The sequence below is a fragment of the Castanea sativa genome, chromosome 8, assembly GCF_040712315.1.
Source record: "Castanea sativa cultivar Marrone di Chiusa Pesio chromosome 8, ASM4071231v1".
In the NCBI taxonomy this organism is placed as follows: domain Eukaryota; kingdom Viridiplantae; phylum Streptophyta; class Magnoliopsida; order Fagales; family Fagaceae; genus Castanea; species Castanea sativa.
In genome coordinates this window covers 46,700,098-46,718,838 of record NC_134020.1, presented here as the reverse complement: position 1 = coordinate 46,718,838, position 18,741 = coordinate 46,700,098, and the positions used below count along the sequence as shown (strand labels likewise).

General features: G+C 33.7%; 1 protein-coding gene and 1 long non-coding RNA gene across 2 annotated transcripts; one reads left to right on the top strand and one right to left on the bottom strand.

Moving 5' to 3' along the window:
* Positions 1–1,303: 1,303 nt before the first annotated feature.
* On the bottom strand, positions 1,304–12,249 carry LOC142607653 (LEAF RUST 10 DISEASE-RESISTANCE LOCUS RECEPTOR-LIKE PROTEIN KINASE-like 2.4). The gene is made up of 3 exons (XM_075779220.1): positions 11,158–12,249; positions 10,491–10,508; positions 1,304–2,476 (listed from the first exon to the last, which is right to left on the bottom strand). Exons 1-3 carry the CDS (start codon positions 11,858–11,860, stop codon positions 1,356–1,358), a joined length of 1,842 nt encoding a protein of 613 aa, XP_075635335.1. The 5' UTR covers positions 11,861–12,249; the 3' UTR covers positions 1,304–1,355.
* LOC142607654 (uncharacterized) lies at positions 2,884–11,954 on the top strand. Its single transcript, XR_012839364.1, has 3 exons — positions 2,884–3,101; positions 3,196–3,390; positions 11,124–11,954. It is a non-coding gene; the product is annotated as an uncharacterized LOC142607654 (long non-coding RNA).
* Positions 12,250–18,741: the final 6,492 nt, after the last annotated feature.

Genomic DNA, 18,741 nt, shown 5'->3' with positions numbered 1-18,741 from the left:
AATAGGACATAGCCCAAAAAGCTACACTATGCGCCAAAATATTAACATCTCTTCCAACATGGACAAAGTCCCAAGCAACAAAATTAGGGTGGAGTTTTGATATCATCTACAATACTAGAGAGAGACCATGGTACACCTTTAGGTCTTTCACATACACCTTCAATAATGCCAAATCTAGAAACATGGAGCAACTTCAATTGCTAGAAGAGTTGCCCTTGCTACTAACGAATAGTCTATTGAGCTTTGGAAAACATATATCTTAAATACATATTGTAAGGCAAAATTTTGGTTTTTCCTAAATCAATGGTAGAGCTAAGGTTGGAACAACAAGGGAGTTTGTAACAAAATTCTCTCAGGTTTTAACCATTTCGGTCGACCAAGTGTTCCGCAAGATTACTACCTCAACTTATTTTAAAATTCTCTCACATGCCTTTTTTGTTGAACAGCAAATTATATTTGCTTGATCGAAATTCCATTTTGTCAACTTCAATTTCAACTCTTGAAATCCCAACCCAATTACAAATTGATCCACAAAATACAAAATAATAAAATGTTTAATTACAAGAAAACTTTGGCATAGAACATGCCAACACAAAAGAAACCAAACACCAATTATGATCCTGAGAAAAATTTCATGAAGCAAGTCTAGATTTGGAAGTAACCGTATAAGTGCTATAACTTTTGATAATCCAATAGAGAAAATACATGGTTCTTATAGGGAATCAACTATCAAGGTACAAGCATTATGGAGCAATATTGTTACTACAAGATCTCAACTGAAAACGAAATTTGCCATTTCTTTTTTATATTTTCAACTAAGCTTTATATATGTTGACATGGCATCCACTACCAATGCTATGTTCTGAATAATAAAGTTGGATATTTGTAAAAAATTTTAGTTATAATGATCGATATTACCGATCCATTCCATTAAGGAATTTAAACTAAGTGCATTCTTGATTAAATATTTTATGATAAGGTCCACAACTTTCCACATTTTATGCAGTTCGAGGAATAAAAATTTGAAGTAGCTAATGCTCAAGAGAAATAAGGTCCACAACTTTCCACAATGAAAAGGAAAAAAAAAAAAAAAAAAGATACAAAAAGTATCCTCCAATCTAAAACTTCATATTTAGCCTATAATACGTACTATCTGTGTTCATTGTATTGTCAAGTATATTGTAGTTCTCAATTACTATCGAACTGTCAGCATTACTAATTTCATTGCGAATGCCATAAAGGTTTCATCAAATATTTTAAGCAATAATGAAAAGATGTTCATTGACAAGCTAAAACAAAATACAGTTCAATGTTTCCCTTAAAGAAGAGATGTATTTTATCTAGGACAAAGAGTCCTATTGTATTGACACCATTACAGTTGAAGACTCCATTGGTGATCTTCTTGGTGGAGAAAACAAGAAAGGTTTAGGGGGGATTTGCAAGGAGTTGAGACTCCCTTCCAACATTTCCACCACTCTACTCATTGATGGTCGGTTTGAGGGGTTAGTTTGTATGCACCACAAACTCACTATTATCATCTTTCTTGCACTTTCTTCATCTCTTTCCTTTAAAAATCCTGGCAGTCCTAACTCTTCATTTAGTTCAAGATGCTTGTAAATCCAATGTGGAAAATATATTTCACTTGTAAAATCAACACTAACATCAACATTTTTTCGGCCTCCCACCATTTCTAAAACCATCATTCCATAGCTATAGACATCTGACTTGTGAGAAATCCCTCCAAAATTCCTACAAAATACTTCAGGAGCTATATATCCTGTAGTCCCTCTTGCACCCACTATTGATATAATACTCTTTTCTCTAGGACATATTTTTGCAAGGCCAAAATCAGAAATTTTTGGAAAAAAGTTCTCATCCAATAGAATGTTGTGAGGCTTTATATCAAAATGCAAAATTTGTGTGTTGCAACCTCTATGCAAGTACTCTAAGCCTCGTGCAATGCCGATTGAAATCTTGTATAATGTTTCCCATCCCAATTGATGATTAGAATTTGAAGGATTTCCTTTATATATGAACTTCTCAAGAGATCCATTAGGCATAAGCTCATAGATAAGAGCTCTTTTAGATCCCTCAGAGCAAAAGCCCTTAAGAGTGACAATGTTAACATGGGAAGTCCTACTAATACTTGCAACCTCGTTAATGAATTCCTCTCCATTACCCTTCGATTCTTTAAGAACCTTCACTGCCACAAAACAACCATCTTGTAATTGCCCTTTATAGACACAACCATAGCCCCCTTGGCCTAATTTATTTTTAAAGGACTTGGTCATTGACTTTATTTCTGAATATTTGTATCTTCTAATAACATGAGGTTCATGATTCCTTAGAAAGGCCTCGACACTCTTATGAGTTAGAGTTTTCTTCTTCCAAAAATTAATAATTTTAATTGATGAGAACTTTCTCCAAAAGCAGCAGACTATCAATACTCCAATTCCAGTAGATAATGTGATTGTAACTGGAATAAAAAAAAAAAATAGAGATTATGAAGTTAAGTGGCGACATGATAGTAACTCAAAACTACTTATTGATAATGCCTCGAGCCTCAATAAAATTGCATTTTACAATGTCTTGAGCCCCTCAATAAAAATGCATTTTCTTTGTGGTGACAAATGATTAAGAACATTCCCATTAAGAATGTTAAATGCTATAAATACCAAATTTTAGCATCAATTTTATAAAAAGTATACTCCATCAATACTCTTAAATCCTATTAATTTTTCAATAGACTGTTATCTCTAGCAACCTCCCGTGGCAAGATTAAAAAAACAAAAAAGATTTGTTTAATAAAATATGTTTCACTTGCCGTCTCACACGCTTCCTTTTCGCGCCTATATCACTCTTTTTTTTTTTTTTTTTTTCCTTCTTCTGGTTCTCCCTTTCTCACACGCCTACGCCTCTGCCTCTGCCTTCGCCTCCTGTCTCTCTCTCTCTTCTTCTTCTTCTTATTTTTTTTTTAATTTCTTCGTTCTCCCTCAACCAAGCCGCTCTTTATCATCAATTTTATTTTACTTTCTCTCAAATCACACTTTCCTCTCTCTCTCTCACAGCTAGGGTTTGGATCTTACACAACGATTACAATGGTAAACAGATCCAAAAGTTTCAAATTAAAGCTAAATTTTCAATCTTTTTGTTGGGTTTTGATTGATTTTGTATGTGGATAAATTTATTTTTTAGGAAGGAGGAGGGAATCTAGAGTCATCGATAGAGCAATTGCTGAATGTGGAGAAGCAGATGAGGCTTTCCGGAGAGGTTGCCGGAACAAAGAAGGCTGTCACTGACATTCTTCAGCTCTGCTTCGAAGCTCGAGCATGGAACACTCTCAACGATCAGATTGTTCTCTTATCTAAGCGTCGTGGCCAGCTTAAGCAGGTAAAAATAACTCTGTTTTGGGTTTCCGATTGTGTAATTTTGATGGTTGGTTGAGTTTAAATTTGTGTTCTTTTCGCTTTTTGGTTTAATGGGTATTTGTTGATTTGGTCGTAGAAGCGGTGGGTTGGTTTAATTTTGTGTGTAGTGTTTGAATTAGGGTTTTGGGTGTTTGATAGCCTTTTAGTTAAGGCAGCTTAAGGAGGTAACCATTACCAAAAGAAAAGGAACTCTGTTTTGGGGTTCTGATTATGTGAATTTTTAATTGTTTTTTTGTTGATGGTTGGGGTTAAATTTGTGTTCTTTTGGGTTGGTGGTGTAGTGGGTATCCATCGATTTGGTTGTAGAAGCAGTAGTTTGGTTCAATTGTGTGTGTGTGTGTGTGTTTTTTTTTTGAATTAGGTATGTGGGTGTTTTGATAGTGTTTTAGCTAGGCAGGTAACCCCCAACTTCTACTTAAACTAGTTATCTAAACTGTTTGAATTATGTTTTATGGTACCAGTAATATTCTATTGTCAATTGGTATCAGAATAGAAAGCTATGTGATTTCTATTCAGAGAAAAATGTAATGGGAAGATCTTGTGTATGTGATCCATGTAGTAATGCAGACTTGCCAAATGAAAAATTTTGAGTGACATGCATATGTAGAGGCTTTATTTTGAGGGTTGTTGCTGGGTACAGAAAACATGGTAGTTAATGGTAGTTATTTGAAAACATAAAGAAAGAGTAAAGAAAACATAAAGAAAGAAAAAAAAAAAAATTTAAATGAAGTGGTAAAATAATAGAATCTTTGATGTTGGGTGTATTGTAAAGTGAGATGTTAAAATAAATAAAGTAACTTTTTGAGATGCTAAATGCTAAATTTTTTACAATCTTTGAGAGAATGTTCTAACAATGAAGAAGCAAATGCTAAGGATGATTTGGCATCTAGTACCTTAAGCAGAATAAAGGAGTTAGGTTTTGATTGACAGGAGATAGGGAGCCTTGGTGGAAAATCATGAACTCTGAAAATTTTAGCTATTGTACTAATGGATTCCATCCATATAACTGACACAAGTATATCATATTGAACCATAAAATATTGATAGTGGAACCTTATATCATTGCGTGAATATACAATAATTACTATTAGACACTATGTAAAGGGGTAAAAAAGGGGTCACATTTTACGTGTTGAAGATAGATTAGATCACTTCCATACAGAATCATTTGAGTTATATATAGGATAGGCTATCCAAGCATACGTGTATATTAGTATCAACAAAATAATTTGATTAAAGAAGTATGTTACCTATCACCATCGCTTTCAATTTCTGACGCCTTGTATCTAAAGCACCAAAGAACATCACTATTAGTTGAATAATAATAATAATAATAAAATTTAATGTAACAATTTTTTTTTGATAAGTAAGAATGTTATATATACGAATGGCTACTCTGCATGAAAAACATAGAGCAGATCCAAAAAATACAAGAAGAAAAAAATAGAAAGAAAACATAAAAGAAAATCAGTCAACATTAATTACAAAAGAGAAAGAGAACTAAGAAAAAAAGGAAGAGAATCACTAGTCGTAAGTCCCCATGCTCGAGACCAATCAAAAAGATTCCCACTAAAAGAAGCAAGCATTTGATCACTGGAACTATCCAAATCCTCAAAAGTCCGCCGATTCTATTCCTTCCAAATGCACCATAGGATGCACAACGGAACTAAGTTCCAAATCTGAGATGAATGCTTCCCTAACCAATTCCACTAGGCAAAAGGCAAATCTGGGATTGATCTAGGTATAACCTAAAACAAACCAAAAGTTATTAATGCAAAGCTCCATAACCGATGAGCCATCACACAATGAAGAAGTAAGTGGTCTACCGTCTCTCTACAATGTCGACATATAATGCACCAATCTACAAAATCCAATCTTCTCAATCTTAAGTTATCACCTGCTAGGATCTTGTTCCAAGCAACACGCCAAATAAAAAAAGAAACCTGTCTAGGTGCCTTTACTCTCCATATACCTTTCCAAGGAAAGACAATTGAGGGAGAATCCCGCAATTTGTTAAAATACGACCGGATGTCAAACTCCCTATTAGGTTTTAACTTCCATCTCATCCGGTCTTCAACATTCAGTGGAGGAGTATTAGCTCCTAATATACAAAGAAAATGTAGCCCTTCATCCATCTTCCAATCACTAAGTTCTTGACTAAAACGAACATCCTAAATTCTTCTATTTTCTGCCCCCTTCCTTGACAAAGAAGCTTTTACAGGTGTTTCCTTATCAATGGCAATACCATACAACCTTGGGAAAGCCAATTGGAAAGGTTGATTCCCATACCACCCATCCTGCCAAAATCTCACTCTATTCCCCAACCCAACAACAAACTGACAATTTTTGCTAAAATCCTCCCATCTCATACAAATACCTCTCCACAAACCACACCCATGAACTCTCCTACCTAGCTTTGAGGTCCACCCCCCCCCCCCCCCCATTCTTCCCCATATTTTGAAACTACCACCCTCCTCCATAACTGATCCTCTTCCTTCCCAAACTGCCACAACCATTTTTCCAATAAGGCCTTATTGAAAGTAGTAAGTTTTCTTATCCCCAAGCCACCGTTAGCTATAGGCGCACAAACTTGATCCCATCTTATCAGATGAGTCTTGCTATCACCCCATAGAAAATCCCTGCAACTTTTCAATTTCATTAGCCACATAAGTAGGAACGGTGAATAGAGATAGAAAATAGGTAGGAAGACTAGATAACGTACTCTTGAGTAACATCAATCGACCCCCTTTAGACATAGACAAAGTTCCAACTCTACAGCTCAAAATTTCAGCCAGGGCATGCACATGATCAACCTCTCCTGTTGGAACCATTTAACTCTTGTGCACATTGACCTTCAAACCTATTACCGCCTGAAAACTGAGTAACAACAACTGAATATGGAGAATTTGCTCCACATCTGCATCACAAAATAGGATAGTAACGTCTGCAAACAATAGATGTGAAACACTTTCCCCAAGATGCTCCACTTAGGACCTTAAATCTGCCCTATGACATTTCTCTCCATCGGTGAGACCTAAATCCCTGTCCTTTGCGTCTAATTTTTTCAACTCCTCTAGCAATTGTTTCTTTTGACCCTCTACATTACCAAACTCTCGGTGATTCCATTGTACAATGTCCTCTTTCAAAGCCTTTAAATTTTTTGCAAGCACGAAACTAGGTGTACCTATAAAAGAATGATGATTCCACCAGGATTGAACTTTATCCACAAACCCCTCCGTCTTCAACCACATATTTTCAAATTTCAACGGACTTTTCCCCCTTGCCATTCTTCCTGCCTCCAAAAGAATTGGACTGTGATTAGAGATAGGACGGGGTGAAATCCTTTGAATAACATCTGGGAAATGATCCTCCCAATCTGGAGTGACCAAAGCTTTATCAATCCTAGACATCACTTGTTGATCAGTACCACTTGACCATGTATAGCTACCTCCTTCTAAAGGCAAATCAATCAAGTTAAGATCCTCAATAAATTCAGAGAATTTTTCCATAGCTAGGGTCAAACAAGTCTCGCCCCTACGCTCACTAGGAAAGCGAACAATATTAAGATCCCCAAAGCAGCACCACATTATCCTCTAATACTGCTGAATACCCACCAACTCATCCCACATGTGACCCCTCTCGTTATTCTCATTTGGGCCATAAACCCCTGAACATGCTCATATAAAAATGTCCTCCACCCCTTGCCACTTTACCTAAACTGAGAATGTACCAACTATAACCTCCACCTTATCCAAAACCCTTTTATCCCACATAATCAAAATACCACCAGCAGTTCGATCAGTCTCCAAAACAGCCCAATCCACATATGGATAGCTCCACAAACTATAAATCAGCTGTCTATTCATGCTAGCAATTTTCATCTCTTGTAAACAAACAACATCACACTTCCACTCCCGCAACAAATTCTTCACCACAAGTCATTTTTGAGGATCATTTAAAACTCTAACATTCTACAAAATCATTTTTATCTTTATTACCACAAAAATATCCTCACCTACTGACGCCAGCACAAAACCAATCCTCTATCTCCCATCATAATTCACCGAAGAGATCAAGTTTTGCAGCTCTCTACATCCCTTGTTTTTGGACTTAGCCACTTTTTGGCTACCTGTTACTTTCCGGTGTAGCATATTGGCTGCCTCCATCTCAGTTTCTAGCCTTTGTAAGAGAGCAATGCACAACTTCTCATGCCGAGTCATTGATAACCCAACCAATTTACTGAAACCAAGAATTCTGTGTTTCACCCACCTAGAAATATCCAACTTAGCCTTAATACTCAATACCTCAGTGACCTCCTCCAACTTTGACGAAGTTGTCGATGTGCTTGGAGCAATAATTCTTAGAGGTAAACAATCTGTCAGTTTTGTTTCACCAAAACCCACAGAAAAATCAGCTACATCCTCCACAAGCATGACCTCCCCAGAAAGGCTCAGGAGTTCCTTACTAGAAAAGGAATTTACCTCTTGACCTGATGCTCAAAAACCCACTGACTCAACATGCAGAAACTCAAAAAGATGCTTGGGAAAAGATGGTCCAATCAATCTCGGTACAAATTCGAGAGTGACCGACCTCATATCTTTAAAAACCAACCCACCTGACACCATATTTAAGCCCAAAATTCTTTTTCGGTCAGAACTAAACTTGAAAACCATTTTCTGAAGATACTCGGTGCAACCCGACACTCCTACAGGTGAAGCACTCCATGGATAAGTAACCAAACCTCCATCTGCATCGGTTTGGAGATCCCCTATCTACCAAGCCACTTGCGACTGAGAGACTGAGAAGCTCCTTTCAAAATCACTCCTCGACATCTCTACCGGCATCACTAAAAAATTTGGAAATACCGTGGGCTTCTCTCTAGACCCATCAGGAGTAGATGTAGAAGAGAATGGGCTTGAATAAGTGTTGGAGCATTCCCCAGCCTCTGAGTTACCTGGGCTTGTGGTCATCGGGCTTAAGTTATAAACGCAGTGGGCTTCTGACTGTTTCGGGCCCAAACCGATACCCACCTTTTCCATCGATGACTCCATAAGGCAACCCACTGTCTCGAATTAAGGAGTGGACTTCTCATAATCGCTATCAGGGTTCATCATTGTCCTCATGGAGTGGGTTAAATCTGCATCGGGTTTGTCCAATATCGTCGATGACTCCTTGATACTAAATCCATTGGAAACAGTACACTTAGATACCACCGAGGGCTTCACGAGTCTACCCATCGTCTCGATTTGACCAACCACGATCTCACAGTCATCAACACCCGTCGCTGTCACCGATGATTGATTTCGCACCTAAATCACTGGCGCCGGTGACTTCTTGGCGTGAAATTTACCATCTGCTGTGGCGTCAACCACCCTTGGAAACTCACCAAGTTGACCCAACTCCTCATTCGGACTCAACAAAGCTTCGTGAAGGGCAATGGACATCACCGCCATCGTTGACATGTGGGCTTCTGGTTTGGGGGGCTCGGGTCAGCTAACGAGGAGCTCTCACCCACTTCTATCCTAAATGGGCTTGTGAGCTCTAACCTCTAAGTTAGGGAAGCCTACCTATTGGTCACAGTTGGTGTCTAGGCCCACCACATCCTTCATTTGAGCCTGTGTTACCCATTTAAAATTTTTTACTCCCCCTTTATTGCTATCCTAAGAAACCCGTCTTCTTCCTTTCACATCAACTTCCACAATTAAACCACTCCCTATCCAGCACGATCTCCTTATATCACTCCTCTTCCCATTTTCATCTGATTTTGAATTCAAACTGAATCTTACTGTGATACGTGTCCTATCTTCATCTAGAATTTGCTCACCTATTTTTGTATTCACATTAATGCATTGCTCCCTCCTATCCCTTCCTCCCACCACCATTGTATCAGGCTTGCCTATCGGAATATCCTCCACCGTAGCACCTGTAAGTTTCGGAATATCCCCCACCCGATAGTATTTAAAAAAGAACAAGGAAGACCCGTCTACAATTATTTGATATAGATTTTATAACAAGAAATTTCATTCTTTTTTACTTTTTGTATTATTCTAAAAGGAGTTAATTTGAATATATTGGGGGATCCAATGTTGAATGTTATAAAAAATTCGAGTTTGTTTTCCTTATTACCAATTGGTTTTCAAATAAAGTGACATAACTCATGGTCTAGCAAGTGATATCAAGGCCAATGACATGAGCTCGAGTTGTGGAACCATAATTATGAGACGGGATTGTTGGGCAGGCCACAATTTGGCTCACTACAACCACTTTAAAAACAGGCCCACATGACGTGATGTTAAATGTTATAAAATATTTGAGTATGTCTTCATCATCATTAATCACTGTTCAGCACATGCCAAACCCAATCCAAACCAGCCCGTATGGGCGTGCAGTGCTTGTGTGTGTGGTGCCCCTTAGGATGCATCATGTATGGTGCGGGTAGATAGGAACGGAACTAGGATTTCTAGTTCTGAGGGCCCAGGTATAAGCAAAAAAAAAAAAACAATCATAAAGCTCCAAATAAGCATCCATTTATTATTAACAAATTATAAACAAAAATACAAAAAAAAAAAAAAAATTTCTTAATACATTATAATGCAATCATTTACCAACAAATACAATGACACAAATCAAATAAGAATTACGTTTATTATTTCGCAAAAGGACTAATTGCTGTCACTATGTAAAGACAAATACAATAATGTAGCTGATATGCATGATGCGTTAATTATAAATTTCATACTTCCCAATATATAGATTTTTTAGTTTTCAATTAATTAGTTATAGCATTATGAGTTAGCAATGTTAGCAAGTGTGACAATTTTATTTTGTTATATTTGTGTTACATTTTTATTTTATTGGTTTTTTGTCTCTATTTCAAAAATAGTTAGAATAGTGTATTAATTAAAAATAGTTAGAATACACCATATAAATTATTCAAGCACATGGTCTACACTCACACTATCACTCACCTGTTGCCCCCACACACTGTTTCCCACTACCAACACTGAATTGGTGAGTCTCCAAAACACAGTCATAGAAATAGTCTGTCACACTTTACCTTACTGCTAACTACTGCCACATCTTGCTTCTCACATCTCAGCTCAGCAAAACACACATATACGTTAGTCACTGGCAACAATACAGAGACTCACCAATTCACACACAGAAAATTAGAAATAGGCTTTGAAGTGAGAGAAATACTTAATGTGAGATGGGAGTTGAGAATCACAGATCTGGTGAGGCGAGGACTGAGGAGTAGCTGGTGGTGGCGCGATCTTGGTTTGTAGTTCGTCGGCGTTGCAGCTACCCGCCTCTCTCTCTCTCTCCAATTTCTCGTTCGACTCTTGGACCCCATTTTTCTAGTCTATACAACTATATTAGTGGTCTCTTTTCTCTTTTCTTTAGTGTTTTTTTTTTTTGGTCAATATCTCATGATAAAATGGGCTGATCTGTGGACTGCGGGTATCAATTTCTTTTTATCAAATTTTGTGGGCTGATGATTTGTGATTGTTTGGGCTTATACATGGTTTTTTAGTTTGATTTGTGATGCTATAGTGCGTGGTGCCCCTTAGGATGCATCATCGCATGAAACAGAAATACTTGCAGCACTTGTATTAGGATTTACCATAACATAAGAATGTAAATAAATTTATATGTAAAGAATTCTACATGCATTTTCAATATATGTGGGTGTAGGCCCAAAATTTTTGGAGTTACTCGATGACTATACCTTTCTCTGCAATGGCACACTGGAATTTTCCATTCTTGTCAAGTACACATTGACCTGCTCCACCATAACATCTGCTACAAGCATCAGATACATGCACTTCAAGGTTGAACTCAGCACTTAAGAGTGAAAACAGTGTATCATTATCTGAACGCTCTTTTTTTGGGAGCTGAATAATTGAACATTTGGAAGAAAAACTCGGAGGGTTATCGTTTAAATGGCTATAGTAGAGATTATAGTCTCCGCAGCTTGCATATTTAAAATTTCTGGGGGAAGTAATACCAAGAGTGCGGCTGCATTTAAACAGGGTCAGACTGGGTGTGGTGAGTTTGAAAGAGATAATTGGAGAGTTGGGAATAGTAAAATTGGTCAAGGATTCGCATTTTTGGCTTCTCAAATCATCAGAAAGTAAAAGGTCCTTGATACGTGTAGATTGTTTGGTGCTAGTGTAACTGTAAGAGATATTTATAACTTCATATAGTCCTCTACTCAACCCCAGATGGATCGTTGGAGGTATTCTGTCACATTTTATTGGCAATAAAAAGGAAAATGGTTGAGAGATGTTGGTGAATGGAAAGCCAATGGTACCGAATTTTCCACATTGAAAGGGTGAACAATTTTGGAGTGTTTTGTTTACTTCTTCAGCTGAGTGAAGCAGAAAGAGGTGTGAGAGAAGAAAGAAAGCAAACAGAGAGACACAAGCCATCCCAAAAAAAAACTAAAACAAAGTGTTTGTATAATAATTTCTTGTGTTCTTGCTTCACTACTCTGTATTTTTTTTTTTAATATATAATATGTGGGTTCTCTCATCTCTGCTTAACACGGTAGTGGGCGTGAAAATTGGATAAAGAAGACTTGTAAAAAACGTGGATATTCATCGGAAACATGGTCCAAAGCCACTGAAACAGTCAGACTCCTTTTTATTTATTTATTTTTCAGTTTATCAATTGTCGGGTTGTTGAAACATGGTCTACGTATTGCATGGAACAAATGTTCCTCACATAATATGTGGTGGAAACTTCACTGTATTTACTCTTTTTTTTTTTTTTTTTTCAGTTTTATTAATTGTCAATGTCTGTCGATTTGCTGAAACATGGCTAGATGACTCTAAAAGAAAGAAAAGTATGGTATTATTTTAGTCGTATTGAAATTCAATGATTGAAAGTTGTGAGTGCAAAATAACGTAATCAACATTTCACAACTACTTTCAAAGGTGCTAATTGGTAATTATATTTTGTGCACTTCTCTTTCATTATTTATTGAATTTTTTATTACTAACACAGTACCATTTAATACCAAATGACTTCCCAATTCTGAGAGAAGTTTCCTACTCATTAGTCATCATCCCCATGCAGTGGGAACCAAAATTCACTTAATTAGTTTACTTTTTCTTTTTCCTTTTTGGTGCTCTTCAAAATCTCAAAGCAGTCAAATAGAGAATGTTGTGGAAATCTGTGTGGCTTGTTTGACCCGGGAAGAAGAATGGAGTCGTGTCGTGTGGATTTGATATAAATGAATTAATTTCCCATGAAAAAGGTAGCCTGAACCAAATCGATCTAACAACCAGAAACTAAATTTGACCAGCCTCCTCCATGGATACGCATATGCCTACAGTTGTGTGATCCCAATTTAATTATTGACAGATAAATCTAATCTAAAGGACCATATACCACTGAGAAAATTACATAATATGGTTATTTAGCGAAAATTAAATTACATAAAATGGTTAGCTTAGGGACCCTGCAAAAGGCTGCAAATGCAATGTCCTTAAAATGGTTAGCTTAGTGTGTGTGTGTGTGTGGGATAATGGGAAGCCCATTAATTCTCACATCCCAAATTTTTTTTTTGGAGAACCTACCAATTTCTATGTTCGTACATTATGCTCATAATTATTATTTTTTTGGAATTTTTTTGTACTGTTTTTAATCAAGTGAAATCTTGTTTGTGTTGGCGTATGAGTGTATTTCCTTATTTCATCCATCTTCCCCTATATATATGTGTGTGTATGTGTGTTTATCAAATAAAAAAAGATACTCAGTGTTATTGAGTCATCCCACATCGGTAATGTGTGATATTGAGAAAGAATTTATCACTTGTTCCGCGACATTAACTACCGTATGTAATTTTGGCGTTGGCGTGTGAGTGTATTTTTTTATCTCATTCCTCTTCTTTTATATATGTGTGTGTGTGTGTGTGTTTTTATCAAATAAAAAAAATAAAAAAATAAAAAGCAAAATTTCTTTTGCTAACTTTTCAAGGTAAATAAATATGAAGGTGACATTTCCTACAATCTCCATTTTAATTGTTTATTTGTCAGAGCATGATAAATTGGAATGTAATTTTATGAAATGCTTGATGACTATACGTGTACAAAGATACATGCACATACTATACATAAAGTTTGTCGATAACATAATTTAACATTTGTTATCTTATTATATATAATAAAAATATTAATATCAAATTAATTAAGTTTTTTATAATTCAAAATGTTTTTTTTTCTCATCTAGTCAATTTTGTAAGCTGTGAATTATCTATTAAATCGTATTGATCACAATTAACATTTTTTAACGTTTAAACATTTTAGAACAACATTTTTTGTTAAATGATTTAGATATTATATGGTTAAAGTATACTAATAGTTTTAAAAGTTATGAAACATATACAAAAATTAATTTGTTTTAAATAATTTCAATAATAAATCTCACTTTATATATCTCTAAACTTATTCAAGTTAATATAAGAAAGAAAGAAATATATATATATATATATATATATATATATATATATATTTGTTGTTTTTTTTTGGTAGATGACAAATAGAATGAAGATATCTAATTCTTATCCATAAAATTCACAATTGTTTAATCTCTTTTTTTGGTTTATATCTGTAATTCTCCTAATGCAAAAAAAAAAAAAAAAAAAAAAAAAAAAAAAAAAAAAAAAAATTGTTCATAAAAAATAAAGCTTTAAAAAAAAATATTTAATAATCTATTTATAGGAACATAAGAATAATCAAAGAAAAAAAATGTTGCATAATGTGCCTATCCACTTATCATTTACGTCAACTTGTCTAATTTTGGGAAAATATACCTTAAGCAATTTGATTAATGGCTATTTATGGTATACAAGAAATGAGAAGAAAAAGATTTAATGCATTTGTCAGATCCTGGCCAGAGCACTTTTGTCTTGTGTGGACTAAATTGAATGTGAATCAATGTTAAGTGTGGCTGCACTTTCTGGACATTTATAGATTCTTTTCCCATGTTATTTTGTAGTGCCTAGGTATTATTAAGTCCACTGTTGCGGCTCGTTAGTCTTAACTAAAGTTCTTCTTGGCTGCCGTGGTCTTTTCCTCCTTGTGTGTGGCTCACATCGTCAAAAGACATGTGAATAGTCAAATCTCACTGTTAATATTCACGAGGTCATGAGGTACTGATTTTGTCTGGCAAAATAGTTGGCACAATTTATTTATTATTTTTTTTACATTATTAAAATTTTATTTTATTTTAATTTAAGTGTATATAAGTCTTTTTTTTTTTTTTTTAATTTAAACTCTAATCCTTATTCTACATCTTTCATAATCACTTATACTTATAAAATGACTATCACACCAATGATGTGCGGTGATGTGAGCACGATTAACAAAAATAAAGGCCCTTTTGAATATAAACTATTGTTAGTTTCTTTAAAACTTTCTCCTATCTCCCTTGTGTGTGTGTAAAAATATTTAAGGTCTGTTTGAGATCTGCTTATTTTGCTGAAACTGAAAACTTTTTGCTGAAAGTACCGTAGATGTAAAAGTTAGCTGAAAAAGTAAAATGGGTTCATAAATAGTACCAAAAAATGCAATAGGGCCATAAATAGTAGCAAAAATAAGTTGAATAGTAAAATAAGCTGGTAAAAAATAAGTTATCCAAACGGACACTTAGTATCCTCAAAAGAAAAAAAAATAACAAAAAAAAGATGTGGTAACAGATATTTTTAGAGCAGTTGTTAATAAACCATAATAGGAAATTTTGACACCACTTTAATAAAAAATATAAAAAAGTTGTCAACAACATTTAGGTTATGCTTGGTAACTGTTTTTGCTTTCTATTTTTAAAAACTTATTTTTGGGAATATAAGGAAAAAACAAATTTCTTATATTTTTTAAATCAAAAGCATGTTTGGTTAGTTGAAATTAGAAAAATAATATTTTTAAAAAAATAAAGAAATACTAAAATATGTTGTTATTAGGATTTGAACTCTAATGCTAACTCATTAAGTAAGATAGATTCATTAAAACAACTGCGTGTGTTTCTGGACTTTTGAAAACTAGAAACTGAAAATAGCATTTTGCTTGTTTTCAATTTTCTTCATAAATTGAGTTTTGAGAACAGTTTTTGTTTTCTGTCCATTTTGAGTTGCCAAACAAATTTTTTAGTTTCAAAAATATAAATTTTTTTTTGAAAACAGAAAACAAAGAGAAAAAACAGTTAATAAATATACTCTTATTGTTTTATCATTCTCCAAATAAAATGTTTTTAAAAATAGCTCCTAAACCTATGCCCTAAAAGTATTGGTTAACATTTTCCAAACAAAAATATAGCTATACAAGTTATTAGTGTACTACTCAAGAATGCTATACAAGTTATGAGGAGATGAGTTTCTAGCTGCTGCCTTCTAGGCGAAATGTTGCCAAGAAGGAGAAGAAGAAAATTGGAGGTGGGATGATAGCAAAAATATACTACTGGAAAAGTAACAGTGATGTGGGTAACTTGGCTCTATGTTTTCTTTTCCTCTCTTGCAAATTTTTTATTTTATTTTTTATATTTGAATTCTTTATTGGCTGAGATATGTTTTTTGGCCAAAATATGGTAAAAAAAAAATGGAACTGTGTGAACCGTTAAAACTAGTCATATTTCTTCTCGAACTGTATGGTTTGACAGCGGTCAAGCAATTCCACAATTTTTTCATATAAAGAGGTTCTTAGGATTAAAAAAACTAGAATGATAAGGAGTTCATAGTTAACTGGATCAGATTGTACGATCCGATCCGAGTTTGAGAACCATAATTTTAATAGTATAACTTTCTTTCTCTCACTTATTTTCATAACAAAGAAAAAATATATTAATAGGTAGTTGACTTGGATATTGAACAAGGAAGACCTGTGAAAACAAGTTAAAATTGTTATGAAACATAGTATATTAGTATGTGCATTGGAAAATCCCTTCGTTCCACAGCCAGAGCCCAAGAAGGGGAATTTGCCACTTATCTTCTCCATTAACGCGCAGTGGAAAGGCTCACTTGACTCCTTGACTCTTGAGTCAAAACCTCAGAACACTCAAAACTTTGTTATGGAAATCTTTGCCTCTGCTTTAAATCTTGACCAAATCGTTTTCATCTGACACAATTAATTGCCCCTGCCGCCCCTGAAGCAAAATGGAGCTAACTAACCTGAACCCAATTTTTTCCAGCACAAATACCATATTTCCATATCTTCCTTGTCCACGGACACGCCTATCCTCATACCATACTACAGACAAAATTATCAAATTTTACTTAAAAATGTTTACTTATTAATAATTTTGTAGGAAGACTTCTAATTTTCAAACTCAAATGAGTACAAAAAGTTGTATTTTACAATAATGTTAGATATATACAAAAAATATATATCATTAAAAAATATAAAAGCAAAAAAAAAAAAATTTAGGATTTCATCAATATATGCTCAATGGTTAATCTTTCATAATATGAAATTAATATTTGAGTCATTAAAAAAATTCATATTTTACCATCTCCATAATGAAATCTTGAAATTTTCACTTTAAATATAAATTACTGAAGTTTTTTCCAAAGTGAATTAAAAAAAAATTCAAAAAATGAAATCTTTAAAGACATGAATGACAAAACAAACTTTAGTAGATACAAGAGCAAAACTTTACAATAAAAATTGCAATTGAGACAAAAAAATATCTTGTCTATATAACTACTAGACCAATTAGCAAATATTTTTTTGTGGTAAATTTCATTTTAAGCATGTAACAAATTAAACTCTCATATTAAACTTCAAATACAAGCATGTCTACCAGATGTTGATTTCGGCAAGTTTTGGAAAGGTTTTAAAAATTTCTTTTTGTTGGATTGTTTGGCTTCAGCGAAAATACAAGACTCATGTCCCATTACAATACTCTCCCATGTTAGAATTATGTGGTTAAATAATTAAATTTATGATATCTCAATAGCTTAAATTTTTAGAAGAATTGATACGTAATTTAATAAGCTTTTAAGAAAATTAATAATTTAATATGGTATTAGAGCAAGAAGTTTTGAATTCAATTCTTATTTTCTCCACTTTATCTCCCATTTTTAAAATCTCATTTGTTGCGCTCTCATATTAAAAGGTAGTTTGAGACCACATGTAAGGGGGAATGTTGAAATTACGTGGTTAAAGGATTAAATTTACCATATTCTAATAGTTTAGATTTTTTAGAAAATTGATAATTTATTACCCCATCCTCAAAAAAAAAAAAAAAACAAAAAACTTATACTTATAGCTCTAAGATATGACAATATAACTTTGGGATTCTTAAATATCATTTAGAAAATACAACAATGTTTTTCTTTATCTTTTTCAACATTATCTGTTTTACCAGTACTTCGTAATTGAAAGTTTGCAAAATCAATCATGCAAAAAGATGTTGCATGAAAATTTATTACATACTATTATCAAATACAAATGTTCATGAAGATAAGCATATGATAACTTTTGATGGATATAATTAAGTAAACTGTTCCTCCATTTATTTTGACAGAAAACGTTTTTAGAAAGCGATCCATTTTTAATAAAACTCTTTTTTTTTTTTTAATTACTCATTTTGTTATATTTAAATGATTTTTTTATGCATATTTATGTTGAGGAAGAAGCTTTTATAAAAAATTTAAAATAAAAAATTAATCAAAGATAGACAGGAGAATTAGTATTTTAATTACAGTGTCCAACAAAAAGAAAAGGACTTGACTAAAGTAATATGGAATTTATCAATTATAATAGTATTATTTTTAAACATTCTTTCCTTTTATTATTGATGATTGGTTTAAGGAGTTAGTTTGTAGATATTATTAAGATTTTCATACGTACTTGGATCGTTCAATAAATGTAAAAGAGAAATATTTAAGGTTTTTGAGATTGGACCGAGATTAAATTTAGGGTTGAATTGTGTTGATATTATAATTAATTTAATAATTATTTAAAATATAAATAAATATATTAAATTAGAAAAAATTTAAAAATTTCATAAAAAATCCAAACAAATATAGAGATCTTATAGACATTTCACTTTTAATTAATTTATGAAACCCAAAAAAAAAAAGTTAATAGACATTTTCTCATGAAATTAATTATTAAAAAAAAAAGCAGCAACTTTTTTTCGAGGATAAACGACAAAAAAAAAAAAAAAAAGCAGCAACTTGACCAATGGGGGACATTAACATGAATTTATTAAATTAATATACAAATTGGTGGGTTTGTAGGATTAAAATTTAGAATGATCACTAAATAAATTAACCAAGAAACAAAGTTGCGAGGTCCAAAACTTCCTTTCC

Excerpts from the sequence above, each read along its gene's own strand:
- LOC142607653 (XM_075779220.1), bottom strand. The coding sequence starts at position 11,860 with ATGGCTTGTGTCTCTCTGTTTGCTTTCTTTCTTCTCTCACACCTCTTT.